Genomic DNA, 22,316 nt, shown 5'->3' with positions numbered 1-22,316 from the left:
AATGCCCAGACTTTTGACTGTGACTGCTGGCTGTGGGGTTGGGCCCAGCTCCTGGGGCCAGTACATGTCACTCCAGGAGGAGCACTTGGATGGTACTATCAGCACCTCTGTCTTTTCCGGATTAATTTTAAGCTGGTTGGTGGACATCCAGTGGACCGTATATCTAAGTATGTCCTGAGCGTGTGACTGGGCTTGTACTGTGTCATCTATGCCCAGCAGCAGCTGTGTGTCGTCAGCATAGTTAAACACCCGACAGCCCATCCCCGCTAGTGTGTTAATCAGGGGCTGCAGATATAGGTTAAACAGGAGTGGGGATAGTGCTGAGCCCTAGGGGACGCCACAAGTCAGACTTCCCACTCCTGATACACTGTCTCCCATCTGGATTCTCTGGGTTCTCCCAGATAGAAATGATTCCAGCCACCGAAGGGCTAAGCCCTGAATCCCAAACCCCGCCAGCCTGTCCAACAGAAGGGAATGGCTGACAGTATCGAACGCCGCTGATAGATCTAACAAAATCAGGGCGCTCGGTCTTTTACTGTCAGCCATCCTTCTGAGCTCGTCCAGCACCGAGAGCATGACCAACTCGGTGCTGTGGTGTGCACGGAAGCCTGCCTGCCTCTTTTTATTTAAAAAAAAAGATGAACAACATCGTGAGGATTGTGAATCCTTCACCCGACCAGCTTTAGGCCAACTCGATTTAGAATAATTTATTGTAACACTAGTGCCCAAATGAAAAATTCAAATGGGCACTCTCATATATAGCACCTGAGACCCATTGTGTATTTTTCAAACAAATGGGAGGTGTGAAAAATTCATAAAAAAGATATTGTGAAAAGCAGTATAGAGGTCTTTACATTTTGTGTTTACCTTGTCACATTTGACGAGTGATCAAAGACAAAGGTCAAATATCAGGCGTTATCTTAAGACAAATTTCTACTAATTCTGAAACTAGGGTGTTCTTTTATTTCTCTGACTGCAAAGTGAGAGGAGTTTGTAAAAGTGATCTGGGTGACATTCCTACTGGGGTACAGGAAAGGAAATGAATGGCTGTAGCATGTCAGTTTTTTTCTAAAACACATCATTTAAATACTGGGAAATTAACTGTATACATTTCAAATTATATCAGCATTAGGAACGCACAAATGAAGCACTTTTTTATAAGTCTGAATTGTGATGGAAACAAGATTTTAATAGGATCAAAACACATCAAGACACTTTACTTGGTGATGTGCAAATGATAAATATTCAGTGAAATGCAATTTCCACTCATTATCGTTTTTGTGTTATATAGTTTAACCAGCATAACGGCCAGTTTATGCAAATGTAGTCATCATTTCAACGGAAAATGTGCTGCCTGTAAATGACACTGAGCCAAAGGGCACCACAAGCTACACACCACACCCTTACCACTCTCCCGCTTAATGCTCATGGCCCATTTCCTAAATTTGTGTTTTTTGGATAATGCTTGGATTTGTCACAATCCCTATGAGTTCAGTGATCGAATTTAAATGGCTGCACCCCAGTCTGGAAATTGTTTCACCACCACTGTTTTATTGTTACTTGTAAAGAGCTCCTTTGCTCTTGTGGCTAATTTTGCGGTAGGTAAATACTTAAAGAAATAAAAGAAAGAAACAAGTATCCATAAATTATCGAGAAACAATTGGTGAGTACTACCACCGACCACAGGAGGCAGGCATTTGCTACCCAAGCGTGATGTTCTGCAGTAATTTAACTCTCACACCTTATGCTGATGCATGCAGTGGTTCCTCAATGTAATTAACACAACAGCCTGTGCTTGGACACTACATTCCATATGAACAGCGATCAAAAGACCATGCAGCACAACATACTTGTCGTGTCTAGGTTGGTTTGTCGCAATATAATTTACTTGTTCACAGAAAATAGTACTTTCACTGGAGTAAAGAGATCAATTTTAAAACTGAAACCAAGAGATTTGATTTGGATATTTGTGAAACATAATCACTGGCAGCCAGTTAAGTGGCATGCATCTTTCAACTTTTATGCATAAAATAGATTGCCCAAAGACAAATATCTTATTTACAAGCAGGTTGAAATAAAGAGCCATCATCTACATCTTGATTGTTCCAAAAAATATCAGAGAACGAGGAGAAAATATTGGAGTGTCTCTTTTCAAAGATGGAACATTCCAATGTGAATGCTCTTTCAGATTATATGACCTCAATCTTTCAAAATGTGACTTGGCCCTGTGAATTCACTGTCCTTTCCTTAAGATATGTTAGGGTAACTCGACTGAGATCAGGTAGGGCGGAGATAATGTTTACATCACTACAGGTGTTGTTTCATCCTGATAAAGTTTTTATACTTGTGTAATTTATTTTAGAATTTAACTTCTTGATATCGAAAACGTGCGTTTTTATGGGAATCCTTAACTCTCTTTATAAATTATGGATCTGATTCTCATAAGAAGTGAATACAATTTAATTTGCTGTTGTTCACCTTTTGACTCTGGTTTGGACTTGTGCTGTAACTTGATGTTCGTGAAACAGGGCTCCATCATAGTAGGCTCTGTGTAAAATGGCAGTTCCCCTCACTCTCAGCAAAACACCTACTATTTTAATTCTGAAGTGACCTCACAAAGTCAGGACACCAGACTCACAGTGTAGTCTGCCATGTCCAGTTACAATATGTTCCTATTGCTGGACTGTGAAGTATGATATTCATATTCACCTTCCTGACATAGATCTCCGTGGAGCACGGTGTCACACTGCTTGCTATACAAGTCTAAATAAAGTAGATGTTGCCCTGATCCTGCGGGCAAGAACATTTCACAGCCTCCAGGTCCTACATTAAGCAACGGTAAACACCATCTTTTACCGAACAATTTCATTATTAATACTTATTGAGTGCTTGAGTTAGCTAGAGTCGATTATTGTGTTTTGTAAACCAATAAGTCCAAGCCACAAAATAAAGTTCATAACTTTTAATGACAGAGTCCCTCAGATGCCAGGCTCAGCAACTCCAAAGTGGTTGTTTACAATACTCAGAAGTCAAGGAGAAAATCTGACATGCACCTGCATTTCTCCAACGTGTAACTCTGCTGACATTGTACACGTTTCAAACTCTTTGGGCCCAATCCACAAACTGAATTAGTACCAGAAAATGTATTATAATACATACTACAAAATGTAAGTTGTACCTATACTTATATTTGTGGAGTTCTCTGCCCTGACTCCAGAATCTCCAAACATGCAAGAATAGATTGAAGTAGTAAATGTGGGAGGGACACAGGGCAGAGGTGGGAAAGGGGGCACACTTACTCCTAAGGTGGATAGGGTTAGGGAGGAGTAGGATGAGTTTAGGGATGGTTGGGAGTGGTTTAAGGAGGTTTGGGAGTGGTTTCGAGAGAGATGTCACCCAGTCACACAACTGTAAGCCAGTTGCTTTACTCTGGGGGCGGGGACATGAAATTTACACTTTTGTAGTAAGTTTATTGGAGTTTGTGAATACCGAAAGTAGTAAACTTACTCCAAAGTGTAAACTCCTTCAACTTACTCAAAGTGTAAGTTACTTTTGTGAATCCGGCCCTTGACTTCTCTGCTGGATGGTCAATGATGGTGACATTATATACAGCAGATTTTTTTAAAGTGGTCGAAAGCATGGGCAATCGGTTAATACGGTGACAGTGTCAAATAGTTATAGTAAAGAAATAAAGGATTCGGTCATGACCAACAGAAAATGTATTTGGGTCCTCCTCACCATGGACTACACACCAGATTGCAATCGCCTGCTATCAAATGAAAAGCATTATAAGATATTGATGGAGGGTCCAACTACATGTTTGACGATTATCATACAAAAACTGGTGGATGCAGCAGAAACTGGGAACTGGATTTTCAAAAGAGCGGCTAATTTCCCGATAAACCAAAACCCTGTCATGCCATATTTTTACATCCTCCGTAAGATCCACAAGAATAAGATCCCCCCCCCCCCCACCAGGACGACCAATTGTTTCAGGTATTGAATTTAGTTTGGAGCAATCATCTCAATTAGTTGACTTCGTTTTACGACCAGTTGTACAATGCACACCCACATATCTGTAGGACATGAGGGACTTATTACAACTACTACAAGATACAGCTTTTGATCAAACCCAAAATATCCTGGTGGGTTTGGACATTGAGAGCCGGTATACCAGTCAACTAAATCATTATGTTTGAATTACTTTTGGCCCACTATGAGCTTTTTGGATGCCAGTACCTTCCCTGATGGTCATGTTAATAATTATTTACCTCTCCTCTTTACTATCAAAGTTTTTAGATCAGTTTCACTGTTCTGATCTTTTACACCACCACTGAACCTAACAATGTAGATATGCACATAGCAGGCTACTTACTTTCATTGTACAAACGAGGGGCGGCAACACTACCACAAGTACGTATGAGGGGCAGGGCGTTTAGCCAACGCTGCGCATACAGAGGAGGAGGAGCCTCCAGCAAACACAACGCTCTGACATTCAAAACCCCACCAGAAGACGTAGACTTCAGTATGCAGGGATAGGAGGTCCCATTAGGTACCATTGAAGGACTGAACCCTTAACAAAGTAAATGAGGCCCGTGGGGGAGGATGCTTGGTTAATTGATGTTTTGGATAATTCTTCACCAGTCCTTTCTGCCCATCCAATTTTTTTGCAGTGTTTGACTACAGGGTCTGCTCCCCTCCAGTATTCACTATGGGGCATTTGATAGCCCCTGAGAGGTACATCTTTCCCTCACTTTACCTTAAGTGCCTTTGAATGTGCGTGCAATTCACTTGCGTTATGAATGAGTTATATTCAAGATATCACATCAGTCCTTTGCAAATGATTAACTATTTATTGGCCATATTATGATTCACATGACAAAGCCTTTTCAGCGTTCACAGCACTCATGAATGGTGATACAGTATCCTGGTTTTTAGATCAATGAACTTAGAAACTACAAGTGCGTTTCTCTCCTATACTTTGTAGTTTAATGCTTCATTTGTTTTGATTTTGTTTCTCCCAGATTTCCAGGGACGGGTAAAATTAAACCTGAATTGTACGTAAGTCTGTGAAATGTATGAGTGAATGCTGTTTATGATTCATTTTATCTTAAAGGGATCTGTAGTAGGGTCCTGAAGAAAGCCACCAGACCTGATCTGTGCAGAAGTGGCTGAAACACGTTGAACTTTTCAGTGTATGCAGGGGACCCCTTACTCAACCCTGTTAAGCAACCATTTTGTTTTTAACCTTACCCAAGCACCCACAACAGAGAAGGTTTAAGGCATGGACAAAGTGGGCACTGGAACAGGGCCCCAGCCTTTTAGGGGGGCCCTGAGAGAGACAGCTGTGTTCTGCTGAGGGTTTTGTCCTTATGACCTTGAATAATTCCTCCAAAAACGTTTTTAATTACTCTCTTCTTTTAATTTATTTTCGATGTGGGTTATGCGTGGGAATCTATAACTGACATTTTGCAGAGTAATGTTGCGTTTATGTTTCATACCACATCCATAAAAAAAGTTTCTTTTAGCGCAAAAAGGGACTTTACATAGGAGACATGGGTGAGTGGGGTCACAGAGATAATTTGCAATCGTATTGGTGAGCTGCTGCTGTTTTACAATATTGAAAACACGTCATTCTCCTAGGATATTAGTTGGAAACACATTTAGAATGTGGGCCAATGTTCCTGTGCACAGTCAGTGACCTGGTCAAAGGGGGCATGAAAGAGCTGAAATTGGATCATAAATTCAAATCTGTTCCAAACAGGGGCCCCCAAAATATGTTGGCCCAGGGCCCACAAAACCCTGGCTTGGCAGTTCGGGCTGGACTGTTCCCATGAGGCAGAGGATCAAGACTGATTTGCATATAGCTGGGTCTGAGCTGAGGTGAAGAAGTGAGCTAAAGAATGATGATGGATTCAACCCAAATCTGTGACTGAAGGGGAGTGTCTGAAAAGTTTCAGCGCTCCTTCCATCATCTACTTGTGTTGCTTTTTTCGACCTAAATGGCAGTGTATGCCCACACGTGGGTCCCTTGCTCACTTTGCCACTGGATTTAAGCTAACCTGGCTGATGAGGGGTGTTACCCCGAAACCGACCCCAGGATGCTTGTTTCCGGTTCAGGGAAGACCTGACTTGGCAGTTTGGGCTAGACTGTTCTCATGAGGCACAGTGTCGAGACTGATTTGCATATAGCTGGGTCTGAACTGAGGTGATGAAGTGAGCTAAAGAATGATGATGGATTCAACCCAGATCTGTGACTGGGGGGTGAGTGTTTAAAAAGTTTCAGCGCTCCGTCCATCATCTCCCTGTGTTTGCTTTGGGAGCCCCTGATAGAGCCAGCTGTGTTCTGCTGAGGGGTTTTGTCCTTATGACCTTGAATGATTCTTCAAAAACATTTTTTAAATACTCTCTTCTTTTAATTTATTTTCAATGTGGGTTACGTGTGGGAATCTATAACTGACATTTTGCAGAGAAATGTTGTGTTTATGTTTCATACAACATCCATAAAACAAGTTTATTTTGGCGCAAAACAGGAATTCACATAAATCGACATGTGGGTGGGGTCACAGAGATTATTTGCAATCATTGGTCACAGAGATTGTTTGCAATCATATTAGTGAACTGCTGCTGTTTTACAATATTGAAAACGCACGTCATTCTCCCTAAATATTAGATGAAAACACATTTAGAAGTTGTGCCAATGTTCCTGTGCACAGTCACTGACCTGGCCAAAGGAACGAAAGAGCTGAAATTGGATCATAAATTGAAAGCTGTCCCAAACAGGGGCCCCCAAAGTATGTTTGCCCAGGGCCCCCAAAATCATTAAGATGTACCTGACCCACAAGCTCAAATAATCTTTTTGGGATACTTGGTCATTTTAATCTTTACACAGATCCCCTAAAACCATCTAGAAGAGCTTTATCCTTTTGTGAGATTGAGCCCACTCAGACACCCTAGGTAACCTGGGTGTGAACTCGAGGATGAAGCATGCCACTAGAGTATTCAAGTGGGTGAGAGTCCTTTTAAAATCAATAAAAGATTCCCAGATCGGAAGAGGTATTTTCTTGTTCCGTTCTTGTTTACTTTGTAATCAACCAGGCCACCAGAGCACTCTTGTAAAATGTACCGTTGGATTGCTCCTGGGTAAAAACCTCGGTACATCATGTTCCCCAAGTATTACACTACAAATACACGCCCCTATCAGACCTATAGATGTAGGCTGCAAGTATACCCTGGTACGTACAATGGTGACTTAAGGTCTTGTGGAGACCTCAGACTTCTTTTATGTGTTAGACATGTGTGACAACTTGTGTATTTGACTTGCGTCTTGAAAGACTATCTCGCCCTTCTGGTATTATCTCAAAATGCTTTCCACCCACCAGAAGGCTCACTGCAAAGCACTTACTCTTGTGTTCAAAGCTATTTATAGCACTGATCCTTACTGGGCATAAAGCCACACTTCTCCACGTTGACTACAAGCAGTCACACTAGACCCAATAGCTGAATGTCACCACTCCTCCAGCGAACAGTTCCCACTAACTCAATGTGATCCAGATCTTTTGAGTTGCTTGGTCAACACTCCAGTACTCCTGTGACAGCCACGTCAGAGCTACACAGTCTCTGGATTACTTCAACCAGGCCCTGGAAGCTTGCTTTACTGAGCTGGAAACCCCAGGCATTTGCTGTAGTCTCCACAATCCCACATCCTTCCTCATGACCGCCCCTGACATCTTCGAAAATGGGTAACCTTCATAGGTTTCTAGTATTTTAAGTTGTATTTACATTGTTTAGCAGCATATCACGAGATGTTGCGATGCCTGCATCCCATTCCTCAGACTCGTGCATCCCTACAACATGAGTGCCTACCCAATGCATATTGGGCCTCGTGTAACGATGAACTACTGTGTGTGTACAGAACTACACACGTAAGGAGTTACCTGCAGGCCGCAGCATCCAACTGCATTCATGATGGAGGCGTTGTGAATAACTCGGTAGGGGATCCCAGCCTTCACTGCGCGCAGCACAAGATCGCTGTGGGTCGTCGCCCTGTGATAAAAGGAAGAATGAAGGGGCATCCTGAATACAACAGCTTCACTTGGGAAACGATTCAACATTTACAGGTCGCAAATACGCTACAAGAATTACTTGTCAGTCAACTTTTACACATTTTCTTCACATGTGCTTATCAAATGCGAGATGTTTACGTTCACGCTCTCCAAGTCTGGATCATACCAAGTTGAGTCAGGGCAGGCGCATTGTGCTTCAGAACTGCAGGCAGGAAAGCCTCTCTGCGCGTTTGTTATCGGCCCAGGCCCACGTTTCACCATCGCTGCTCTCTTATCGCACAGTTGAAATGACCACACCGTGTCTGGCTTCCGACCCCTCAAGTTGCTTTGGCAGCTGCTTGGAAGGAAAAGTGGCCATTGTTCGGCGCCCACACCTGCAAACACATCTGTGGTGTAGCAATCCTGGTTATACTGAGAGAAACCAACACGGGCAGGTCTCCGGCGTTTCATTAATGGCCTCTTCCTTCCACTCACTGGAAACTGTACAGTGTGTCTCAGTACAAACAAAAGCGGCCAGAGCTGGAACTTTCTAGAGAACAAAACAGCATCCCTATGTACTAGGCTTCTTCCAGTGAATGGAAATGCTTAAACATCCATGAAACAATGGAAGCAGACAGGGCTTTAAGTGGGATGAAAAAACTGTGGGGGGGCGGGGGGGGGGGGTCTCTCAACGAGTAACATCAAACTTACAAGTCAGGACTATTGGCTTTGTCAATGGTTGTTGGTTGCATAAGATAAATAAGCAAAAACTGTGGCTTGTATATAATATTGAAAAAACTTCCACTTAAAGCCCTGGTGACACCACGACAATGTTGCTGCTCCTGAGTTCCGAAAAGAGAAGAGAAATCCAGAGAGAAAATGACTCTCATTAAAGGATTTCCCTTCCCCTATAACGCTTGAAAAAAAACGGACCGCCTGTGCCAGGGCACAAAACAGAGCCCTATAGAGACCTGTTTCGAGGCCTCCTCAAAAAAACTGCCTGTGCTCAGCACCAGTGAGACCCGGCCCACTTAAAGCCCTGGAAGCAGAGATACTACAGGCACCATGTACATGCCCCTAAGGTCTTTCGGAAATCAGCCAATGAAAGGGAGTAAAACAGGCGGGAGATGGGGGAGAAACAACCTTTCGCAGCTGGCTTCACACATTTATCAGGCAGGGCTGTTTCCTGTCTGCTCCCAAACACAATGTTCTAAAATTAAAAGTACAGCAAAACATGGCCTTTCCATTCGAATGTTTTCTTTTGGGATGCCTTCGCTTGTTATGCATGAACTGTTTTAATGTCAGGAAGAATGCTGCCACTAATCACCATAATGCTGGTTTCGAGGCGCAGGATGGAAGTCCGTCAATGATGCAATTTCACAAAATATCATGACAAACACACATGCAAATCAACAAAGATCAAAAGTACATTATGCAATTTTATGATTCACTTATAAATTGCTTGAATGACCCACAAAGCCATACACTTCAACACCCCGAGATAACTTGCACAAAAATTGGAACTATCTGGTGGTTGTAGAGCTTCTATAGGCACCCTACTGCTGAAGCCAGCGAAATTTCATTAAAAAAGACATAACGAGCATTCTCAGGTGTAGCCCCAAAAATTTGGAACGTCACAACCCCTGAAATCAGGCTGATTCCCTCAACTGCGCCATTCAAAAAAGAAGTTAAAGTGACACAGATGAACACATTTCTGCCATAGAAGAAAACAAGTTACTTACCTGTAACTTTGGTTCCCCAGTATTGGTAACTTTCATAGATTCCCATGCTTTGTATCATTCCCCGTCGTCGGACTGGGAGTCTCGGTAATAAAAAATACCATAGTAGTAGGTACAAAAGAGAAAGGAAAGGCCTAGGCCTCATTCCCTTTTGTAGCATATCAGCCTCTTTTTGTAAAAGAGACCAAACTCTAGGCATCAGCCAATCAGAAGAGCCTCACCCCTAGAACCTTCCTGAAGGAACCTCAGAGCCTCAGATTTTCGTAGCCGTTGTGTGCTAGACACCATACTTGCTGAAGGCTGAGCTTTCCTCGGGGAGGTGGGTGGGTGCATGGGAATCTATGAAAGTTACCAATACTGGGGAACCAAAGTTACAGGTAAGTAACTTGTTTTCTTGCCCCAGTATTGGAACTTTCATAGATTCCCATGCTTTGTATCAGAATAGTAAGCAGTAAACACCATAAACACATTTTGTAAAAGAGAACATTATAACATTAGAAATGAAAGTACAAAATGTGTTACCCATGGAAGGTGGGATAGAAAGGAAAGCTCACCAATCACTTGAAGAGGTTTCTCAGGACAGCCTGGCCCACTGCCGCGTCATCCTGCTGCAATGACTCCAAGCAGTAATGCTTAGTGAACGTGTGCACGCTGCTCCAGGTAGCAGCCCTGCAAATGTCTTTGATATGCACCCCCGAAAAGAGGGCTGTAGAAGATGCCACTGATCTCGTTGAGTGAGCACAGATCCTGCCCACCAGAGGTTTTCCTGCTATCTTGTGGCAATGCAGAATAGCACTTGAAATCCATCTTGAGATCCCCTGTTTGGACAGAGGGAGACCTTTGTTCGGACCGCCGAAGGCAATGAACAACTGCAAAGACTTTCTAAAGTCTTTGGTCCGGTCTATGTAGAATTTGAGACATCGTTGTAAATCCAGAGTGTGCAATGTTTTTTCCGCTGGAGTGACTGGGTTCGGAAAAAATGTCTTCAGAATCACTGGCTCATTTACGTGAAAGTCTGTAGGAACTTTGGGGATGAACCTTGGGTTCGTCCGCAAGATGACTATGTTCTTTTTGAACTGCAAAAACGGTTCTTGGATAGTAAGGGCCTGCAACTCCCCCACTCGCCTTGCCGAGGTGAGGGCCAAGAGCAAAGGTAACTTCCATGACAAGTATTTCAGGTCTGAGCGGTGAATCGGCTCAAAAGGCCCCTTCATTAGTTGAGCCAGGACTAAGTTTAAATGCCACGTCGGAGGAGGAGATCTCACTGGCGGATAGACCCTGAACAGGCCTCTGAGGAATTGCTTGAAAATTCTTGAAGACCATAGCGAAGGACCAGAATCAGATCTTCTGAATCTTGAAATTGCCGCTAAGTGGACTTTGATTGTAGAATGGGACAGATTAGACTTAGCTAGCGAGAGTAGATAAGGCAGGAGTTGATGAGGTTTTGAGGTGAACGGATCAACCTTTTCTCTTTCACACCAAATACAGAATCTTTTCCATTTTAGTCTGTATGTTTTGTTTGTTGAAGGCGCCCTTGCCTGGGAAAGGATGTCTTTGATCTCCTTGGAAAGAGGGACATTCATGTATTCTCGCTGGTCAGGAGCCATGCAGTCAGGTGTAACGACCTTGGGTCTGGGTGCCAAACCTGTCCTTCGGACATTGTTAGGAGTTCCGGAACATCCTCCAGCCATATTGGAAGGACTAGCGACAGCAAATGGAGCTCGGTGTACCAAAACTGTCTCGGCCATGCCGGGGCTATAAGGATCAGCTTTCATGGTTCCGTCTTCATTTTCCTGATGAGGCGTGGAATCAGGGGAATTGGTGGAAACGCATAAAGAAATCTCCCCGTCCAGGCTATTGATAGGGCATTGCCCAATGAGCCCTGATGGTGGAACCTGCTGGCGTAGGCTTGGCACTTCTTGTTGGTTGGCGTCGCAAAAAGGTCAACCTCTGGTGTGCCCCATGTTTGAAAGAGCAGATCCAGAACCTGTTGTTTCAGCTCCCACTCGTGACTGACTGAGGTGAGTCTGCTCAGTCTGTCGGCGCCCTCGTTTAGCGCTCCTGGTAAGTGCTCCGTCTTTAGAGAAATTCCGTGAAGAATTGTCCATTCCAGAATATGTTGAGCCTCTCGCGACAAGAGGAGTGACCTCGTACCTCCTTCCTTGTTCACATAATGTATAGCCGTGGTGTTGTCTGTTCTGACTAGCACCTGTGAACCCTGGAGTCGCGGAAGAAAGGCTTGAAGCGCTAGCCTGATCGCTCTGAGCGCCAACAGGTTGATGTGTAGCTTTTGGTCGCGCGGAGACCAATGGCCGCTGATCTGCATCACTGCTCCCCATCCCTCTAATGACGCATCCGTTGTCAGTATGTGAGGTGATGGAACGCTTGCGAAGGATAGACCTTGGCATAAATTGTCTTGATGCGACCACCAAAGTACTGCCTCTTTCATCTCTCGAGTGACAATCACTTTGTCGTTGAACGATCCATGTACTTGCTGCCACTGGAGGTCCAGTTGCTCCTGCAGGGGACGCATCCGCAGTCTGCAGTGCGGAATCAGGGGAATACATGATGACATCACCCCTAGTAGTGACTTGTAGCTGCGTACAGAAAGACACTTTTTTCCTCGAAGGTTTCGTGCCAATAGTTGTAGTTTCAGTATCCTCTCTCGAGTAGGAAATGCCCTTGAGAGCTTTGAATCCAACACTGCTCCTAGGAACCGTGCTCTCCTTGAGGGCACTAGCATGGATTTCTCCCTGTTCAAGGTGAGACCCAGATGTTGGAACAGATTGGTGCAAGCCTGCACCGCGTCCTGCGCTAATGCTCTGGTCGGGGCCTTCAGTAACCAATCGTCCAGGTAAGGGAAGACCTGGAAGTGGTTCTTTCGCAGAAAAGCTGCCACAGGTGCCAGCACCTTCGTAAAAATCCTTGGGGCAGAGCGAAGGCCGAACGGCAGAACTCTGAACTGAAAATGGCTCTTGGCTACTGTGAAGCGTAGGAACCTTCTGTGTGCTGGGTGAATCGGGACATGGAAGTACGCGTCCTCCAGATCGAGCGTGGCCATGAAATCTCCCGGGCTGACCATCTTCAAAACGTCCTGTAGGGACACCATCCGGAAGGACAGGGAGAGGCATTTAGCTCCCTGAGGTCCAGGATGGGGCGCCATTTTTCCAGCGTCTTTCTCACCAGGAAGAACCTGGAATAGAACCCTTGGCCCTGTTGGTTGGAGGGGACCGGCTCTATCGCCCCTTTGCGGAGCATTTGTTGTACCTCGAGTCTTAGGAGATGCAGATGTTTTGATGGAATGGCTGCCGGGGGTCTGGGTGGAGGGACTTCCATAAATTCCAAAGTATGTCCTCGTTTTATGATGTTGAGCACCCAATGGTCCGATGTAATTTGGGACCAGTTCTGAAGGAATTTTGACACCCTGCCTCCAACTGATGATCTCTTGGAGGAGGGAACAGTAGGCAGAGCCAGGAGGCCGCTATTGGCGTTTGGATGAGTCCCGTCCACGGGCAGCCTGCTTGCCTTTGTTGTAAGGTCTTGAGTAACCCGAAGATTGCCCTTGTCTTTGTTGGTATGACTGGCGGTTTGGTTGGTATCCAGAGCTGTTCGAAGAATAGCACTGCTGCTGTTGTTGGTATGAACCTCTGTAACCACCTCCTCTGCCCCTCGCCCCTCTAAAAGGAGTTTTGCGATACTGGAGGGTTCCCAGCGATCTAGCCGTTTCCGTATCTTTTTTGATCTCCTGAAGGGTATCATCGATCAATTTACCGAAGAGGGCCTCGCCATCAAAGGGCAGATCAAGGACCTTGTTTTGGATTTCTGGTCTGAACCAAGTCGCCTTTAGCCACCCTTGGCGTCTCAACACTGCCGCTCCTGCCAAAGCCCGAAAGGACATTTTGGCAATGTCCATGGCACAGTCTATTATCTCCATCGAAACCGCCTCACCTTCTTGCAAAGTTTTCTTTGCTTCCAGCCCTGACTCCGGAGGAAGTTGTTCCAAATATGGAGCTATATCGCACCATAACTGGCGATCATATCGTCCCAATATTGCCAAAGCATTGGCGGCGCGAACCAGAAGGCTAGCTATTGATGAAAACCGCTTGCCCGTGTTATCAAGCCTTCGTCCATCCTTGTCAGGAGGGGCCGTCAAGGGAGCAGAAGGGTTCCGTGACTTCTTTTGTGCAGCCTGCGAGATAACAGAGTCAGGCTTGGGATGCCCCGTTAGCGCTGCAGGTCCATCCTCTGGTGCCTTATACTTTTTATCCAGGCGCGGTAGCACAGGGACCACCGTCGCTGGGTTTTTCATTGTCTTCAAACCTTCCTCCCATAAATGTTCCACAATTGGAATCGACCTCGTCGTCTTGCGGTGAGTTTCTTTGAAATCGTATAAGAAACAGTCCGTGGTTTGAGCAGGCATTACCAATTTAAATCTTCCAGCTACACGTTCCATCAGCTGGTGAAAACTGCCGATGTCAGCAGGAGGAGAATCTCCTAAGTCCTGATGAGGCGAAGCTTGATCTGGGATGATGTAGTCATTGTATTCATCCCCATCCTGATCCGAGTCTTGATTATCATCGGATGACACATCATTATCATCATCATGATCCCCATCCGGATCATCGGCTGGCTCCGACGTAGCCTGAGGCACTGGCCGCTGCGGTTGAGGAGAAGTCTGTATCGGGTGCACTGGAGGGACCACAGATGATTGGTTCCTCACTAGTGTTGACGGAGCAGACCTACGTGGTGCTGGTCTTTCAGCTTTCGACTTGTAGTCTTGCAGCATCTTGTGCAGGTCATGTAGAAATGTCGTCGGAACTGAAACCATGTCTTGTGGCTCATAGTTCCTAGAGTGGGCCATCTGTTGGTATTCGCCTCCACCTTGTTCATATGCCTCCTCTGAATCTGTGTCCTGACTCTTGATGAGAAGTTGAGATGGGCTATTGACATATTCGAAAACATCCTGTCCGTCTACCTCAGAATCCTCTTGGTCCAACAACATAGTGGGTGGTAATCCTCGTCGACGATATAGGAATTACAGATGTCGTCGTCGACGCCACCGACGACGAGCCCGCCGTCGATGTAGATATTGTCGTCTTCGTCGATGCACTCGTCGACATGACCGTCGTCGACACTGCCGTCGTCGCCACCGCCGTCGACGATGATGATGGTTTCTTCGTCGACGATGTCTTCGTCTTCGTCGACGATGCCGTCGGCACACTCTCCGTCGACCCTGGCGGCGACAAGCTTTTCTTCGACGACGACGGAGCTTTCGTCGTCGACCCTCCCGTCGACGAGCCCATCGACGGGACCAATTGAATCTTGGGCTTCATTTTCGTCATCGACGGAGCCACCGTCGACGAAGTCTTCGTCGTAGAGGACTTGGAACTCCTCTCTGAAGAATGTGAGGAGGGTTTTTTGAAGGCTGGGTCTGTCTTCTCACCCTTAGGAGGCGAAACCAGTTCTGCCTTGTCAGTCCCACTGTGGTGGGGGGAACTTCCTGAACCCCGGCCATCAGGCTCCCTAGGTGTCTTCTTTGAAGCCTTTGAGGGGCGCCCAACAGAGAAAGATGGGGAACCTCTACCCCTTTTCACTGACCTTCTTGAGGAAGCAAATGACGCCGATTCTTCCTCATCACTGGAAACTCCATGCTTCCTTTCCTTTGCAGCCATGTAAGAAGCCTTCCAGCACGATCTCTCAAGGTCTTGGTGGAGAGAGTGCGGCAAATCTTACAGTCCTCTGCCTTGTGATCTGGATAAAGGCAGTAGATGCAATCTTTGTGTTTGTCCTCCACAAAAAGCCTTTTCTTCCCACAGGTAGAACAGGGCTTGAAAAGGGCTTTCTTCTTCTCAACCTCAGACATCTTGAAGAAAAGAGAGTTTTCTGAAGTAATCTGAAGAAAATCCTGAAGAAATAACTGTAGAAATGTTGTAGAAAGATTTGAAAATAGAGCAGAGCTCAATGGAGACTCCCTAGCACAACGTGCGGTAGAAAATCTGAGGTTCCTTCAGGAAGGTTCTAGGGGTGAGGCTCTTCTGATTGGCTGATGCCTAGAGTTTGGTCTCTTTTACAAAAAGAGGCTGATATGCTACAAAAGGGACTGAGGCCTAGGCCTTTCCTTTCTCTTTTGTAGCTACTACTATGGTATTTTTTATTACCGAGACTCCCAGTCCGACTAAGGGGAATGATGCAAAGCATGGGAATCTATGAAAGTTCCAATACTGGGGCAATCCACAATCTCCTCTCCTGTATACTATGTGTCCCCTTAGTCCTGCATTCATGCTTATCCCTTGAGCCTTGAATTTGTATGTCTTGGACTCTGTGTTGGTCTTACTTGAGTCTTCTATCATAACGTGTTTTGTCCTTGATAATGATGTTGTTCTTTATACTTCTAACTCATTAAACACTGCAAAGTGCTCTGATACCCGCAAAGGTAATTTTCACTCTATATAACATTTTATTAATAAATTAATATATAAATTAATAAAATGTGACCGGACCTGCAACATGATAAAAACAAGTTACATTTGCAGGAGGCATTTATAAGAAATAAAAAGTTGTCAATGCAAAACGTCAAATGGGCCACGTGAAAACGTAAAAGGGAAAACAGTAGGGAAACTTGGAGTGACAGTCCAACTACGCTTCCATTCAATCAAAGGAAAGAAAGATTAAAAAAATCTCATTAAACAGCAACATTGTTAAGCGCTGAAAAAGAATGGGTCTGGTTTTCTTAAAGCTTTAGATTGTAAGGTGGGGTAAGTGCGTTTTCGCCCGGGAGAATCACTAGACCATGGCAAGTCATTGGAGTAAACTATGTCCCCATTGTCAATTATAAGTGTGGCCTCCTGAAACGTGAGGCTGGTTTGAACATTTTTGCCAGAGCTGAATTTAGTTTCCAGTCCAGCCCTAGACACCAATAATTTAGTAAGTGTCAGCAAAGGTACCACTACCATGTCACAACACCACGTTTCACCACCAAACTTTCACCTACCACATTAATTTCATCCTTCGACTTCTAATCTGATTTTATCCCCAAAAAGCACCACTGGGCTATACCAAGACAGGCTGTTCACTACGCAAAGGTGAAATAAAAGATTCACATCAAATGCGAACAACTGGATTACCATATGTGAAACAATGGTTTGATAATGGAAAGTCTAGAACTGAAAAAGCTGCTTCCTAATGTTATATGGTTACCCTATTTACTGTGGTATTAATAATGCACATATTACTGTAGTATTGCAGTTGTGGTGCTGGTGCTCTGTGATTTTGTCATTGTATATCTATAATGATACAGTTACACAACTCCTGTTTGCATATGTTTTCACTTTAGGGTTAAACCCATTGGCAAAGTCAATTGATGGAGTTTGAATGACTACGGACGTCAGGTGGGAGGAAGGTGAAGGACCAAAGATGGGAAGATGGTGAAGCAAAAAGAGGGCAGCAAGAGGAGGTAGGATCACAGATGAAAGGAGAGGCAAGGGGCACACTTGGAAGGTGAGCGGAGGATAAAGAAGCACAGACAGAAGGCGGGAAGAGGATGAAGAGGTATATTTGGAAGGAGGGTGAAGCAGCACAGTATTATCTCTGGTGCTTTACCAGAGGGTAGAGAAAGCAGGAACTATGACTTGGATGACCACCAGAAATCTACCATGCCCGCTACAGCCCAACTCAATATAGAAAGCACGCTTTCATCCTTCTGTCAACAGCACATTAATCACCATCGGAGCTGAACAGGCTCCTCCTGCTACTGTGGAGTATGTGAATGGGTGAGCAAGTTCATTCTACCCCTTACTGTTGCCTAGTTCCTTTGTGCTGCGGCTGGTAGCAGCAAAGGACTGTTGGGTGGCCTGTCTTCCTGCTCTGTGCCGCATCATCTACTTTGTGACAGCCATCCCCCAAAACCACCACACAACCAAGACACCAAAGCAGGGAAGTGCTTCAGCACTAGCACATGCAGTGCAAGTAGGGTAGGGATCATGAAATGTCATAAAAATTACCTGTCTTGTATTGGCCACTTGCATTGTCTCAGGGCATTTCTGTGGAAGGCAGAACTGTTCCCATGCTGAAAACAGACTAGTCTGAAGAGGAAAGGGTCAACCCAGGAGTATGGCACTGACCACCACTCAGTGTGCAAGCTCTTAGCTAAAATGCCACTCATGCCCTGTTTGCTGCAATGGGCACTGGTCCAATGCTGGTGTTTATTTTTAGTTTAAAGAGCTTTATTGGTTTTATGCAAAGAAACAGGAAATAAAGACAAAGGGATATTAAACCAGTAAAATTGACCAGTACAGTGTATATTCACTTAGACAAAGACTATTTAGCATAGTGCAACAAAGAAAAAAACAAAGCAGGCAAGCATGAGTAAGGGGGGGGGGAGGCGTGGCCAGGACGCAAATAGAGTGAGACGTGAGAGCTTGTGTCTCCGCTCCACCGTGTCCCGCTAATGCTGTTGTGTCCCATCGTCGGGTCGGCTGTTTGGAGCAGGGGTGCCTGAACTACCGCTGTGCTCTTGTGGGGACCCCCGGAGAGTAGGAATGGGGTTCTGAAGCACCTGGAGCCGCAGATTCCGGAGTGACCTCCGCAGCAACATTCGGGGCCGCCATCTTGTTTTGGCGGACTCAGCATGGCGCCGCAGAAAAGCTGAGCCATCTGGCCCCTAGTTTTGGGTCACGGCAAGCCTTGGAGCACCTTGGGGCTGCGCCCGACACCGGAGGCGGAACAACTGTGAGGAACAACTGTGAGGAACATCGAGAGCTGCCCAGCGATGCTGCCAAAGTCCCGGTAAGAGTGTCTCGTGCCCTGGTGGTCCAGCCCTGGTGGGTTGGCTGACTTCAGGGGAGCAGCTGTGAGGCCCCAGAGAAAGGTAACAAAGTATGGGATCACTACGCAGCGGCTTGGATCCTACCTGCGGTGGCAGATCGCGGGGGTTGTTGGCCCCATTGTGATCCCTTGAGCCTCCATCTTGTATGCAGTCTTGACTCCACTACCTGCCCGAACGCTGTTGTCGAACCGGAGAGGTGCGGGAGTGACTCAGGCCGGCTGGGAGCCCCCAGGATGGTTAAATGTTCTTCACAACATGTCGAACGTCGAGAACCCTGGGGGAAGTCTCCGGGGCCCAGTGCCTCTGGTCCTACAAGGTGAACTGTGAGACCCCATGCTTGTAAAGTGGCTCATCCTGCTAGTGTGGCTCTGAAGTCTTAACTTGTGTCTTATGGACCTCACTCTCCCTGCTAAAGAGCAAGGCACTGGCGCTTGGGGGGCTGTAGGAGCTTCTTTAACTTTGCTCATAGGGGACCGCTACAGACACAACAGCAGTTGCCATATCGCTCTCCCTCGCTGCTTCTTCACTCCGCCCTTGGGCCCTGGCTATTTTCCATTGCTATGTGGGCGACCCACCCGGAATGCCTGATCTTGCCTCCTAAAAATAAATCGCAAAAAGACGCTGAGTCCACTGCGGCTCAGGACAATCCAGTCACCTCCCTCTGGTTTAAAACTAATGCTCAGTTTCAGGAGGATTCCACTGCCTCAACTTAGCCATGGGAGAGGTCTAACTCGGAGGGGGCGGTTACCCAGGCATTCATGGCATCCTTCCTGCAGGAAATCAAAGAAGAGATTGGCTCTCTCAGAGAGGATTTTAAAGCAGGCTTGCAGGATATTCATTGCGAGGTCACAGAAATTTGGTGGTAGGGTAGACGAACTGGAGCGCACCATGGACACCATAGCCGAGGATCACGAAAACCTGTGGAAGCGCATGTCGGAATTAGAAGAGCAGAATATCACCTTACAGCTGAAGCAGGAGGATCTTGAAAATCGCAGCCGAAGAAATAAGCTGCTTATCAGGGGGGTTCCATTAAGGGTGGAGGGTATGGATATCCTGGCATACACGACAGAACTCTTACAAGCCACCCGAGAGAATGAAGAGGTCTCACCACCTATGTTAGACAGAGCTCACCGGGTCTTTGGCCCACGCAATCGGCCTGATTTCATTCCAGATATTCTTTACAGGGTCCACTACTACGCCGACAAGGAGGCCATATTAAAAAAGGCGCAAGGCATTCAATTAGTCTTGCATAATGGCCTCTCAATTCATATCTTCTACGACTTGGCGCCAGCCACACTAAGAAGAAGGAAGGACTTTAACCTCATGCGCGCTAGCGGAATTCAGCTCATACGCTGAGATTTTTTAAAACGCAAGTTACGTGACGAGCTGGGCTCGTCATCAGCGTGCGAGGAGGCTACGCCATGACGAGCCCAGCTCATCATCAGCGTGGAAGGGGTTAAGCCTGTCACAGTTAGGCTGAGGGAACTCAACATCAAGTATCAGTGGGGTCATCCTTTTGCCCTGATGATAGCATCTCTGATGATAGGGAGGGTAAGAGACGAGTCCTTCTGTCATTAAGTGACGCAAAACAGCTTCTGCACCTCCCCATGGAGATCGAGGGGGGAAACTGCCTTCACTGCGAGAGCGCAGAGGGGGCCTCTTCGCCTGATATGGTCCACAGTTATGCCCCCTAAATCCAGACGCCGAATAGAGGGACTTAACTCTTCTCAAGCAAAACAGGAGATCATTAGCCATACACGCTCCCTGAGTAACTCTTCCTCTCCAACTCAATCGACTGACCATAAGGACTAACTGTTTCCTTGCTATGCCGGTGCTTGATAATTCGGTGAGTCCACTCGGGACTTGCCATGGATTCATGATGGGCCCGACTCAGGGAATGATCTCTTATCTTCCGATGGGGATTGTAGAACACTTCAACAATGCACATCGTGGACGATGACGCTGGATCCTCCTATACCGAGCGTCTGCGGACTTGGAAAATCTTGGAGTCGCGGCTGAGGCGACGCCTCATGGGTCCAAACCACCAGATGGACCCACTATTGCTTTTTTCTTTTTTTAACTTTGTCACGGGACAAAGGTGGCAGAGACCCATGATCTTCTGTATGACTGCCACCCCCCCTTTTCAGAGTCCCGCAGGAGAGTGACTTTTCCAGAATGGCCCATCTGAATGGCATTGGGCTGTTCTTGATTGACTCTGGCAGGGTATGGCCCGGTTTGCCAGTTGATGTTGTATCCTTTATATTCTCTGTTTCTTTTTTCATAGTTTGTTGTTTTCTTTTGGATGCACTGATTTTAGGGGCTGGGAGGGGGTGTACAGCTGGGTAATGCTTGGGCTTGTATTACTATGTTGATACCTGGCGAAGATGCGTGCATTTACTTGGCGGGAGGGGGTTTGCGGGAGGAGATGTGGATCTGTGGGTGTCTCTGTGGGAGCTGTGGGGGTAGTACCTCGTTTACTGGAAATGTTATGACTAGCTCCATAAAACTTCTCTCTCTAAACGTAAAGGAACTGAATTCACCTAACAAGAGGCGACAGGTATGGCGATATATCTTCCACCAGGACCCTGATGTTATATTTAGTCTGGAGACTCACCTGCTCCTTCATGATATCCGCCTTTATTCCCATCCCAAATATTCCACTCAATTTTGGGCCTGCTCATCTTCTAAAACTGGGGGAGTTGCAATCTTATTCAAATCAAGCTGGCATGACCTGTCTCCCAAAGTTACACTTGACGATGGAGGGAGGTTTATTAAGGTACACATGGCTTGGGGAGGGTGGTCTCTAGCCTTCGTCAACATATACGCACCCAAACAACATCAGGATGCCTTTCTACGCCTACACCTTAGGGAGCTTCTCCAGTCGGTCACAACTCCAATTATCCTCGGCGGGGGGGACTTTAATTTGGTTTGGGACCCACAATGGGACTGCACTGCGCAGATACACCACAGCTCTGGGGCGATGTCGGAGGCACTTTAGAGTGCCATTACAGATCTGGGCCTAGTTGATGCCTAGAGACACCTACACCCGGACTCTAAAGATTATACCTTTTACTTTCATACTCACAAATCATATTCTCGTATAGACTACTTCTTCCTCTCCCTCCCCTTGGTGCATGCTTTGAGCGGCGAGGAGATATCTGCAGATCCATGTCAGACCACACACATGTCCTGGTCACGCTCCTACTCCCTAACCCCCGCAAAGAGTCCTTGCCACGTTGGAGATTGCCCCCTCAGTTCCATCGAGACACGGTAGACATGGCGTATATATTAAAAAAGAGATAGAGGCCTTTTTTTCTTGCAAACTTTATTACTGACAAATCCGAGGACACTTGATGGGATGCTTTTAAAGCTACTGTTCTGGGGGTCATCACCCCTATATCAATCGCTAGGACCCAGGAGGCTCGGTTGGTGAAAACCACTCTAGCTAGAGACATCAAACCCCTAGAACCCAGAGATTACCTCCACCTGGTCTCTAAGCAACAAGCGGCGCCTAGCTGAATTGTAGGGTCAATTGCGTCTGCACCGTACCAACAGGGCAGTGACACTTCTGCTCAATCTTAAGCAGAAGTTTTACACAGGGGGGAATAAGGTTGGTTGGGGTGTGCCTGGCACGGCGCCTCCGAGCACAAACAGTGAGAGCACACATCGCAAAACTTAAGCACCCAGATGGTTCATGGGCCATTTCCA

The 22,316-nt window shown here is 46.2% G+C and overlaps 1 protein-coding gene across 1 annotated transcript in view; it reads right to left on the bottom strand.

The window, feature by feature from the left end:
- The window catches only part of DPH5 (diphthamide biosynthesis 5), a 428,050-nt gene that overhangs the window by 284,355 nt on the left and 121,379 nt on the right, over positions 1 to 22,316 (bottom strand). The window contains exon 3 of the mRNA XM_086936341.1: positions 7,938 to 8,046. Coding sequence (XP_086792467.1) covers positions 7,938 to 8,046 — 109 coding nt within the window. The remainder of the gene's footprint in view (positions 1 to 7,937; positions 8,047 to 22,316) is intronic.

This window comes from Lissotriton vulgaris, chromosome 1_1 (genome assembly GCF_964263255.1).
Source record: "Lissotriton vulgaris chromosome 1_1, aLisVul1.2, whole genome shotgun sequence".
Taxonomy (NCBI): Eukaryota; Metazoa; Chordata; class Amphibia; order Caudata; family Salamandridae; genus Lissotriton; species Lissotriton vulgaris.
This window is presented reverse-complemented; position numbering and strand designations above follow the sequence as displayed.